The sequence below is a fragment of the Carassius auratus genome, chromosome 22 (genome assembly GCF_003368295.1).
Source record: "Carassius auratus strain Wakin chromosome 22, ASM336829v1, whole genome shotgun sequence".
In the NCBI taxonomy this organism is placed as follows: domain Eukaryota; kingdom Metazoa; phylum Chordata; class Actinopteri; order Cypriniformes; family Cyprinidae; genus Carassius; species Carassius auratus.
Window position 1 is genome coordinate 24,604,371 of NC_039264.1, and position 12,507 is coordinate 24,616,877.

Below are 12,507 nucleotides of genomic sequence, written 5' to 3' on the forward strand. Positions count from 1 at the left end.
TGCCTTACGATATTTTGGTTAGAGAGCAGCATACAGGCCTCCAGCAGTGTCCTTATTAAGGTTCTGAGTGATTTAAGAGTAGAAGCTCTTCTTGAAGCTGTCTGTGTCGACACCAAGGCTGCAGTTGCATCTTGTGCGCTGGCGAGCAGAGCTGTTGTTTCATATAACCTAATGTTTTTTCTGGTCTTCATTCGAATGCATTGCAGGTTAGGTACCTCCATACACATGGAGGATGTCACATGCCATGTGCTAATCTCTCCTGATTGGATGCTTTCAGTAGTAATAGTGAAACTAACGGGATGTCTATGATTGATGCCTTTCTCTGTCTGGGATAATTGATTTAGTTAGCTCTAAGCCCCAGTCTGGGAATGCACAAATCTCTTGAGCTGATGTGTCCAGGTTTGTTATCCGTGAGGTTGACTGTGTGTGTGTGTGTGTGTGTGTTCACAGCCTGTTTCAGTGACGGCCCCCAGCATTAGGCAGCACAAGGCTAAGAGGAAAGCCGCCCAGGTGAGTTGCAAGCCTGTGCTCTGCGCAAGCGCTCTGCACTTTTCATTATTTGAAAGTGATGAAAAATAAAAACAATTAATCTCTTAATTTTATTGTATCATTATTTTAATAACATTTTTAATAATAGTTAAGATTTTTTTTGTGGTACTGCCAAGTCAATTAATCGTAATTAATCACATCCAAAATTAAAGTTTGTGTTTACATAATAAAATGTAATTTCTTAAATATTTATGTGTGTGTGTGTGTGTGTGTATACAGTATACATATAAATATGCAAAGTAAAAACACATGTAAACACAAACGTTTATTTTGGGTGTGATTGATCGCGATTAATCAATTTGACAGCACTCTTTTTTTTATGAATTGTATCAGAAGTTCAAAAACCTTATTTTTGGACTTAATTTAGATTTTGAATGCTAGATTTTCAGTGTGATCATAGACTTCTGGAACCCATTTTATATCGGTGCATAAACTGACAGTTATTGCAACTACGGCTGTTGATTTATTGTATAATTATTTAAAATAATGAGCTATAAAAATAACAGGACTAGAAAGATTATTTTTAATTTGAATTATATTATAGTATGTATATTTATATATCAGTGCTGTCAAACGATTAATTTCAACCAAAACAGGGCTCTGAACCGGTTCAAGGAATGAAAACGAAATCCAGAAACAAAATTTTGACAGGAACAGAACCAGAAACAGAAACCTTTTAGCCTTCATTATTTCGGAAAGTAAAAGGGCTAATAAAATGCGATGTGAGTCTCGACTTAAGGTTTTTTTTTTGTTTTGTTTTTTCACTCACAAAACACAATCTTATACAAGGGTTGTTGTTTTTTTTAATAATGCAGCAAACATTTTAAAATATCTTAAAAATACTTTGTCTTTAGAGTGTTGATAGATTTATTTATTAAGTAAAATCTAGAGAAGATGATGCTGTTTTGCTGTGACTAAGCGTAAGATCTCTATTTTTTCCTTTTCTTTTTGAGTAAAGAAAACGCTATACTTTAATAGTATTATTATTATTATATTATTATTATTAGGCTAATTATAGCCAACGAATATTGTTTTTAAAAAATAAAGTTATTTACCGGTATTTCTTCCACCCGAACCGGTTTTGGAATTATAATAATATCAGAGGAACGCAGAACAGAAACATTAACATATCAATTCTACTCAGAGTGAACTGATTTAAAAAAAAAAAATCCGTTTTCAAGCACTAAACCAAAATAAGTTTTTTTTTTGTTTACATAACATATGACTGTACTGTTAGTATATACATACATTTACATTTAGCAGATGCTTTTATCCGAAGCAACTTACAAATGAGCGCAATGAACGCAATCAAAAGTTTTAGTGACCTTAACACTGTATACATAGCAAGTTTTTTTTTTATATATTATATAATAAAAAGAAAACATAAAAGAGAAAAAGAATAGAGCAAGCTAGTGTTAGAGGCCTTTTTTGGTTTTGTTAATTGTATAATAAAAAGAAAACAGATAGATGGAATACAAAAAGATTAGAAAAGGTAGAGGTTTTTAAGAAAACAAGCAGTAAATGAATAGAGTGCTAGTCTAAAAATATCTTTTAAGAATAGAATTAGAATAGAGAGTGCTAGATTTAGATGGTAAAAAAAGATGGAAGAGATGTGTCTTGAGCCAGTTCTTGAAGATGGCTAAGGATGGCTGCTTGGATTGAGTTGGGCAGGTCATTCCACCATGAGGGAACATTTAATTTAAAAGTCTGTGAGGGTGCTTTTGGGTGCTCTTTTGGATGACACAATAAAGCGATGTTCACTTGCAGAACGTAAGCTTCTTGAGGGCACAGTCTGAAGTAGGGCTGCACGATGTGTCGTTTAAGCATCGATATCGCGATGTACGAATCCACGATAGTCACATCGCAGGATGTGCGATGTAGGCTGTCGTAGTTGATCCATTAGTCATTAACTGTATGGGCCAGCTGCTCCCCGGCCCTTGACTAATGTGATTCGCTGATTAATTGCACACCTTAACCATCATAGAGTAAAAGTTTTTAAGTCCTGTTAGTTTAACAGGGCAGAGAGAGAGAGAGCGCGCGAGCGAGAGCGTGAGAGAGAGTGAGAGAAAGCGCGCGTGCGAGGAAAAAAAGACAGAGGGAGAGAGAGAGAGAGCGAGCCCCAGCCGCATACTCATACGTCTTCAAACGAAACGAGCGCTGTCTTGCTCTCTCTCCCTCGCGCATATTAATCTATTGACGGTAGTCAATGAGAATGTAAGTGTGCTCACCCCATGTTTGTTTGTAAGAAAAAAACAGATTAGATTTTATATCGCAATATATATATATAGCAGAAAAATAAAATATTGTAATGTCATTTTTTCCCAATATCGTGCAGCCCTAGTCTGAAGTAATGAATTTAGGTAAAGGGGTGCAGAGCCAGTGGTGGTTTTGTAGACAAACATCAATGCCTTGAATTTTATGGGAGCAGCTATTGGTAGCCAGTGCAAATTGATGAACAGAGGTGTGACGTGCATTATGTTATGGATGAATTGTAAAGGTTTGGTTGAACTGGCTGGAAGACCTGCCAAAAGAGAGCATTGCAATAGTGCAGTCTGGACAGAACAAGAGCTTGAACAAGGAGTTGTGGAGCATGTTCCAAAAGAAAGAGTCTGATCTTCTTGATGTTGAATAAAGCAAAACTGCAGGGCAATTTTTAGCAATGTGGTCTGAGAAAGTCAGCTGATCATCAATCATAACTCCAAGGTTTCCGGCCGTTTTTGAAGGGGTTATGGTTGATGTGCCTAACTGGATGGTGAAATTGTGATGAAACAATGGGTTTGATGGAACCACAAGCAGTTCTGTCTAAGCCAGGTTGAGTTGAAGGTGATGATCCTTCATCCAGCAAGAAATGTCTGTTAGACAAGCTGAGATGCGAGCATCATCGAATCATCAGGATGGAATAGAGATGAGTGTCATCAGCATAGCAGTGGTATGAAAAGCCATCTTTTTGAATGGCAGGATCTAGTGATGCCATGTAGACGGAGAAGAGAAGTGGTCCAAGAACTGAGCCCTGAGGCACCCCAGTAGTTATATTTTGCGACTTGGACACCTCACCTCTCCAAGATACTTTGAAGGACCTATCTGAGAGGTAAGACTCAAACCACTGGAATGCTGTTCCTGAGATGCCCTTTGCCAGTAGGGTTGACAGGGTCTGGTGGTTAAACGTGTCAAAATCAGAGGACAGATCCAGCAAGATAAGTACTGGAGATTTGGATTCCACTCTTGCCGGTCTTAGGGCTTCAAGAAATGAGAGCAAGATGGTCTTGGTTGAATGTCTACTTCTGAAACCAGATTGGTTGCTGTTGAGGAGGTTGTTACATGTGAGAAAGGCAGAAACTTGGTTGAACACAGCTCGTTCAAGTGTTTTTGCAATGAAAGGAAGAAGGGAAACTGGTCTGTTGTTCTCTAAAAGAGATCGGTTAAAGGTGGGTTTCTTAAGTAGTTGTGTTATACAAGCCTGTCTGAAGTGCTGAGGGAAAAACAATAGTGTGAAGGGATGTGTTAATGATGTGAGTTCAGGTACAACTGCTGGAGAAATGGCTTGAAGGAGATGAGATTTGAATAGGATCAAGCAGACAAGTAGTAGGATGATTAGAAAGGATCAGTTTGGGGACTTTCTACCTCGGGCAGTGAAGAGAAGGATGTGAATGAGTGTATGTTTGCTGGTGAGATGTGCTTGACGGATTGTAGTGTGGAAAATTGTGAACTGATGGTTTTAATTTTCTTAATGAAGAATGTGGCAAAGTCATCAGCTGTTAGAGGTGATGAAGAAGGAGGAGGACAAAGGAGCGAGGAAAATGTTTTAAAGAGCATTCGAGAGTTAGACAAATTGTTAATTTTTTTATGATAGTATATCCTTTTAGCAGTAGAGACATTAGCAGAGAAGGGTGAGAGGAGTGACTGATACACATTAAGGTTAGTAGGATTATTTGATTAGCTCCACACCCACATATTTATTATGTATATATACAGCGTGTAAAATAAAAAAAAAATCAATCTTGCTAGTCCTGTTATTTTTATTTGCCATTTTTATTTGAATTATTACAATAAAATAATACAAAAACAATATTTTTCATTAATATCAGATTTCTGGACCATATTTTGTATCTGAAGACATAATATTGGCTGTCTGTGCCAGAGCTCAAATCGGCAGCATTCACTGCAATATGATTCTCACTGGAACTGCAGTGTCCGTAATGATCTGTTATTAGGTCCCAGCTGCCTGTAATGATAACAATCTGGGTCTCTTTGCAAAGAAGCTGAATGCTGTATTTAATATGGGTCTGTTTCAAGATGTCCACTAGTGTAAGTGTCTGAGGCAGAATTCCACTCACATCAAAGCACAACCCATCTCAATCTGTTATATCTCTTGCCCCGTGCCAGAATCAAAAGAGAAAATGAAAGAGGACAAATGTTCACATGTAAGCCCATGTTTCTGAGAAATGGTGTCTCTTCCCAAGAGACCTGGGGAAGAACCCTGATTTTAAATCTAGATACCTCTGGTGTCACACTATTTTGATTAAAACTGTTTTATCTAGCAATTAATTTGAAATCATGGTATTTGCCTAATTGCTCCTTCATCCATTAGTTGCATTCGGCTCCCGAGGCTACGTGATTATTCACCGCAATCAGAATATGGGGCCCTCTAATTACACCCTGCAAATTTAATTAACATTTCAGCTCGAGTCTGAAGACAAACTCGCTCTGCTTTCTATTTCTGGTGGTAGGTTCAGAAAGAAAATGGAAATTAAGCTTTGAAAAGGGAACAGAAACAGACAAAATAGTTTACTTTTTTATAGTGGGTTATAAAAAAAAATGTCTCCACCTATTGTGTGCAAAATAGTTTGTTTGCTAACATAGGAAAATTAGCTTTGCCTGCTAATTCCTATATTCCCTTATTTTGCACTCATTAGTGGTCTTTATTTTTATGTATATTTCTTTCATCATTAATTAGCTATTAATCAGCAACAAGTGCAGCTTTCAGGTGAAACATTATGGCATCCTTCTGTAAGCGCTGATTTCTGATTTAATGCTAATAGACCCGATAGAGGAAGCTAGCGTGAGCTACTATAGCTGCAACTCATGGTTAGCCTTGATTAGACAACTGTTGTTGCTGGTCAAGTGTGTTATTTAGCATGTATGTTCAATGTTCGGCTTTGTGTTAAACTACTCAGAATTGGAACACCATAAACATTACACCGCAACGTGTGCAATAAGTCAAGAGCACCCTCGAATTCTACTCAGAAAACCCAAGAAATCACATACTGTATCTAAAAACTAAGCACTGTAGAAATCCCATTACAATGTGCCGAAAATTACTCAGAAAACTGTAGAAATCGCATATTGATGTTCTATAAACTACTCTGAACACTGTAGAACTCACATTGATGTTCTAAAAACTAATCCGAACACTCTAGAAAATCGCATATTGATGTTCTAAGAACTACTCTGAAAAATGTAGAACACACATAATTGATGTTCTAAAAACTACTCGGAACACACTAGAAATCACATAACGTATTTTCCGGATTATAAGTTTGGCTGGTCCTGTGACTTAAAGTCAGGTGCGACTTATTTATCAAAATTAATTTGACATGAAATAAGAGAAATGAACCAATAAAAAACATTACTGTCTACAGCCGCGAGAGGGCGCTCTATGCTGCTCAGTGCTCCTGTAGCCTACCCGAGAAAACATACCATGCCCTCTCATGGCTGAAGAAGGTAATGTTTTTTCTTGGTTCTAAATAAATGTGACTTATAGTCCAGTGTAACTTATATATGTTTTTTTCCTCATCATGACGTATTTTTGGACTGATGCGACTTATAGTCTGAAAAAAAACTTTTTTATATTCTAAAAACTACTTCAAAGACTGTAGATCTCACATATTTATATTCTAAAAACTACTTCAAACACTGTAGATCTCACATATTTATATTCTAAAAACTACTTCAAACACTGTAGATCTCACATATTTATATTCTAAAAATTACTTCACTGTAGATCTCACATATTTATATTCTAAAAACTACTCTGAAAACACTAGAAATTGTGTGAAAACGTGCTAAAAACTACATACAACACTCCAGAAATCCCATATAGACATGCTGAAAACTACTCCGAAAGCGCTAGAAAATGCATATTACTCTTCTTAAAAACTATTAAAACTAGAACATTTTAGTAATCGCATGACAACGTTCTAAAAACTGCTCAGAACACTTTAGAAATCCCATAGTAACATTGAAAAAAACTACTCCGAACACAATAGTAATCATATGTAATTCTAAAAACTACTCCGAACACTCTAGATATATATTGATGTTTTGAAAACAAATCAAAACACCCTGAAAATTTCATAGTGCCATACTTAAAACTAATTACAACACTCCAGAAATCCCATATCAACATGCTGAAAACTACTCCGAAAATTCTAGAAATTGCACGGAGACAAGCAAAAAGTTACTTTGAATATTGATCGAAAACTTTGAATTTAAAGCAAATATTGATATTATAAAAAATACTCAGAACACTCTTGAAATCACATTTATATTATAAAAACTACTCCAAACACATATATTATATTATAAAAATTACTCTAGATAATAGCTCAGAACACACTATAGATGGCATAGCAACATGCTAAAAGCTCCTCTGAATATCTGAGAGGCCATATTTAAAAGTATAGCAACAAATCTGTTCACAAGGAAGGACCATTGACCATTTGGATCCAAGTACATTTAAAGAACTTGGGAGTCTAATAAAAGCACAAACGGAAAAATAGTTGTTATGAATTTGTAGAACAGTGTTGAAGTGCCTTGTATTGAGATGTTGATAACAACTTGAATGGTGGCTTTCCAGCAAATTATTCCCATTTCCATCTCCTGGGACTTTTACCACTTCTTGTAATAGCTCATTGCTTAATTTCACTATCAGTTACAGCTTTCTTCTTGCTCTTATCATTCACATCTCTTTCTCTCTCCTTCTATATCTGTCTCTCTTATTCCTGATTTGTTGGGGTTTCTAAGCTTAGAGTTTTCCCAGCAGCATTCATTCATATTCATCTCTCACTGTTTACTTGTTTGTCAGAATCCTTTATAGTGTCTTTCCACACTGGGCTGCATTAGACTCTCTCTCACAGTCTCTTTGCTTTTCTCTTTAAGCAGAAAGCAGGACAGATTGGTGGCCCTCTACCCATGCGCCTCCCCCCACCTTACAGACCCCCCAGCCAAGTGCAGGAGGAGGAGCAACAGGAGGAAGAGAGGGAGGATGAGGATGAGGAGCAAGCTAAAGGTGAGAGTCTGTGAATAGAGCCTATGTAATATACTGACAGCCCTTTCCATTATTCACATTAATTACGAAAAAGTTAAAAATAATAATAATAGTTATTACCTAAATATATATTGAATTAGCATAATATTTTATTCATAAATAGTTTTTATTTTGAATAATAAAAATAATAATAAATATATAAGTCAATAGTGGTTGAAATGAACATTTGCTTAATGTATAAAGGAGAAAAGGGTATTAGTGATTTAATTGCAATGCATTTTATTTAATTTACATATATTTTTTAAATCATTTGACAGCCTTATCTATTATAGAGTACATTTTATTGCATAAAATATAAAGGATGATATTTTGTATGCATGGAATACAGTTTGCATTATGCATAGTTTAGTATATATATTTGAATCAACTGATTTTAAATGATCTACAATATTTATTATTTAAACATTTGTAATGTGTATTATATAACAGAGCACTGCGCTGGGCAGTATGTCCCAGAATGCAATGCACTGAAGATGACATGGATTAATTGCCATTAAAATAACTGGGCTGCATCTGCTGAGTTCAATATTAAGCATGCAGCATAGAGAGGTCATGTGACAGCTATATTCAGTTTGAACCATTTATCATTTCTCATATTATGCAGTAAGCAGTACACTGTTATTTTATTCTGAACATAGCCAGTGTCTTGGGAAGTGGCATGCCAAAACAATTCTGAAGTCGTCAAATAAGGCATCCCAACTGCAGCGTCCCAGTACCAGATCTCATTCACTCAGTCTGAGCTGGCAGACATTCTCCACGTTACACCGTTGCTCTAATCTCTTTCCACTTTGATGGTCCTCAATATGCCACGCAGGCAGTGCAGTGTCTCCAAATCTCTTTTTCATTCTTGTCCGCCACAGGCCCTGTGACTGGCTCTGTTCCCGGATGCCATCCGGCGAGCACTTCTTGTAAAATCTGGTAGTGTGAAATTGAGCCTTTGTTGAGGTGTGCGGTATTTAGGAGATGGTGAGCCGGATAGGACCAGTGAAGTGGTTACGTCCAGTTAAACTTTCGGTGGTGTGGTGTAGTATCCAGATTGGAAACTGAATTGAGTAAGGTTTGAGGCCTACAGGCGAAAATACAGGCGATTTCAGTATTGTGTCCTTAACTTCAGGTTGGTCAAAGTTAGGCTGCTGATCTTCACGTATAACACAGAATCATCCCATAAGAGAATAAACAATGCTTTTGCAATATGTACCTAAGTATGTCATATCAAAAAAGAAATATAAATTACATTGAAAAGAACTGTACATTAAATCAATAAAGGAAATTATTTGTCCAGTATTTTACACACTCACATGACATCACTATGTTATGTGGTCACGAAAAAATATTGTTTACACACATTTGTAACCATTGTGGTTCAAAACAAGTGACTTTAAGCCATTGAAACACAATCAGCCGTGAAAGAGAACTCAAGAACGGTTAAATACATACAAGTATGTGTCAAAATGTCAGTATTTGCGAGGAACTTTCTTAAACACAGTAATTAAGGTCTTAAGTGAAAGTGAACAGCTGAGAAAGAAAACATGCAACAGTGTATCGGATCTGGGTAGCTCTTAAAGTGACAGCAGTCTAATAATCCGGCTGTCTGTCATTCATGTTAATCAAACAACAAAAGAGGGAAAATCTCTCACTAATCTTGACTAAATCTTTTTTTTTTACCACATACTGTATCTTCAGTGTGTGCTATTTTCTTGAAATACATATCTTGAGGCTTTAAAATAAGAACTTGGAACTTAAACTCTTGATTTAGACACTTTTGTTGTTTGTTGTTGCTACCATTTAGCTAGCAGGACTAAATGTACATTTTCCACAAAGTGCTACTTCTCAGGTTGCTACTTGCTCATTTTAGCTCATTATTTCCTACAATCTCTACCATTCTGACAACAATATAATGGAGAATGGGTACAAAGCATGTATACACTGTGAATGTGTTGCTTTTGGCTTCTGTTAGCATTTAGCTTCTCCATTTTCTGCACTTGTATTTTCAGTGTGAAAATCCCTGCTGGAAAAAACAGCATATGCTGGTTAGATGTTGTTCTTTTTAAAGTGATTTTCAAATTTTAAAGGCTCTGAAATATAAACTTGATTTTTAAGCTCTTGAATTAGACATTTATGTCGATGTGACATCTTGATCTTTAAAATATGAACGTGGAACTCTTAAATTATGTGTTTTTGTAGTTTATCTAGCTCTCTACAACTAGCCACCATTTATGACTCTAGTCACTCTAGCTCACTATCTGCAGCCTCAACGGTTCTCCCTGTGAAGCTTGTTTTCTGGTGAGGGGATTTTGATGAGTGCATATGTTTGTCCCGTTGCTTCCATCCCATCAGTCAGTGATAAATTATTTCAGGCTACCTCATCTGGCTTCTGTCAGTCCAGTCAAAGAATTCTCTGAATGGATTGATGGAACTCAAGACGTCAGTTTTGCTGAAGGCGTCAACATCCTGAACTGCTTAAGTTAGAGGGTTTTTTCTTTTTCCACTCCAGCGCGTTCAGAACAAACTTAGTCAGCAGTTTACATAATCCCTCGCCATAAGAAAACCTCTGCTCGCGGATTAAGATAAGAGTTACTATTGTGTCGGATTTATTGAATGTTGAATAAACACAACTTAATCAACAAAAGAAACTTTGCCTAAAACTTGTCGCAATAGGATTACGGGGCATTTGCCTTGCAATGTAGGGCGTGTGATAAGACGACCTCTTATGTCAGAATTTGCTGATGTGCATTTTAAAATGCACGCGATTACCAAACAGTTATTGCGTAACTCATATTTGCTCTCTGTAAGCAATTAGGATATCTTGTATTCTGGATGTAGCGTTGCTTCCACACCAGATTTATACGAGTTTAGGAATGAGTGAATGCCGCCATCTGTTCGCATTTTCGGCAAAGGGAGGGGAGAAGGCCGTCTGTTGTTTGATGTTGAAACGGGACCTTGAAGCAGCTATTTATCTCAGTTCAAGAGCATCATTCAGCTTGATGAATTATAAAAGACTCGCAGGATGGTCAATGGATAAATGCCACAATAAAGCCAAAAGGCATATTTTCTGTTCAAGTCCGTTGTTGGCAAAATTGGTTTTAACAATTTCCTTGGAGGAATGGCTTTGTTTTGTGGTCTGGGATCTTCTAGTCTTCGTCCATCATCTGGACTTGATGGATCACACTTGGTGAGGTAGACTAGAAATACTTTATCTTGCTTATAAAGTTGCATCCAATGTTTAATGGTAGTAGGTCATTTGATGATGATGTTTGTTGTTTAGATGCTATTTCATATAAACAAAAGATGCTTTGTGGCCAAATTGAGCTCCATTGTGGACCAGACTGAATGCTGATTGTCAAAAGTCACATCCACATAGTTTTGCAGCCTGAAAAACAGGAGCACCTGCAGGGCATCTTTCCAACTTGGCAGACGGTGTTACTTGGGGTGCCTTGGGAGATCGAATCTCTTTTAAAGTGATTGGCTAAAAGGTTTACCATCAGTGTTCAAAGCAAAATACAACAGACAACAGACTTCATTTAATGCCAGTGAAATTCTAGGCCTTTTATCTCTCTCACCTTTGTTATTTTTAAAATGTTGCAAGCCTACAGTGTTTAATCACATGAAGGATGGATATTATTACATACATTTGTATAATTATAGATTTAGTTTGGTAGTTTTTGTATAATATTTTAAGTACAACAATTGTTATATAGTATTGTTTAAATTGTTTAAGTAGCGTAATAAGTGAATCTTTTTTTACTTTTAATCTTTATTAGTACTGATGAATTATTTAATCTTTATTAGTACTGATGAATTATTTAATCTTTATTAGTACTGATGAATTATTTGTAGTAAGTCTGGCACCAATAAAATAATATAAAAATGAATGAATGAGTGAAGCATTTATATAGTACTTTATTGTGTATTGCTTTACACCCAAAGCGCTTTACAATTTTTTTTAATGATAAATCAAATAATATTATATTTTGCATATCAAAAATTATTGCAGTACCACTTTATTATTTTTATTAGTATTTTTTATTGAGGATTATCACTATAAATTGGATTGATAAAACTTAGCAAATAATTACTATAATTTTTATATATATATATATATTATTTTATTTATTTTTTTTTATTTTTTATTTTTTTTTTTGAAAATTATTTGGGATAAAATCTAAAAATAAATATCAAACCGGTATTCAAATGATTATTTTTTTTTTTGACGTAGTACATACAAACTATAAATAAAATTACATTTTATTATACATTCCGCCAGAGATTTGGAGACGCCGCACTTTTATATATTAAAAACTAATAATACTAAAGTATATAAAGTGTATTTTTGTCAAAAAACACCTTGTTTTCTGTTTGTCAACTGCAGAAGAAACCAAGGGTTATTACTTTGAGAAGACAAAGAGGGCAAACAAGAGCCAAAGCTCTCTTTTAATCTCTTTCTTTTAATCAGCAGCTCAGCTCACGATCTTCAAGATCTCTGTTCAGTCCAGTGTTTCTCCTCTAGTGTGCTTGATGTGTGCCTATATGAGTGGCCACTACACCTGCCGGCTGGAATTACTGCTGAAAGATTAATAACTCCAGTGATTGCAGGAGTTTGGCAGGCCACCGCTCATCCCGCTGTGTTTGTT

The 12,507-nt window shown here is 35.9% G+C and overlaps 1 protein-coding gene across 7 annotated transcripts in view; it reads left to right on the forward strand.

Moving 5' to 3' along the window:
• The window catches only part of LOC113040111 (inaD-like protein), a 134,629-nt gene that overhangs the window by 68,287 nt on the left and 53,835 nt on the right, over positions 1–12,507 (forward strand). For 6 of the 7 annotated variants that reach the window (XM_026198371.1, XM_026198368.1, XM_026198373.1 and 3 more), the window contains 2 exons: positions 451–510; positions 7,708–7,837. In XM_026198371.1, coding sequence (XP_026054156.1) covers positions 451–510; positions 7,708–7,837 — 190 coding nt within the window. The remainder of the gene's footprint in view (positions 1–450; positions 511–7,707; positions 7,838–12,507) is intronic. The other variant, XM_026198372.1, reaches the window with a different exon arrangement.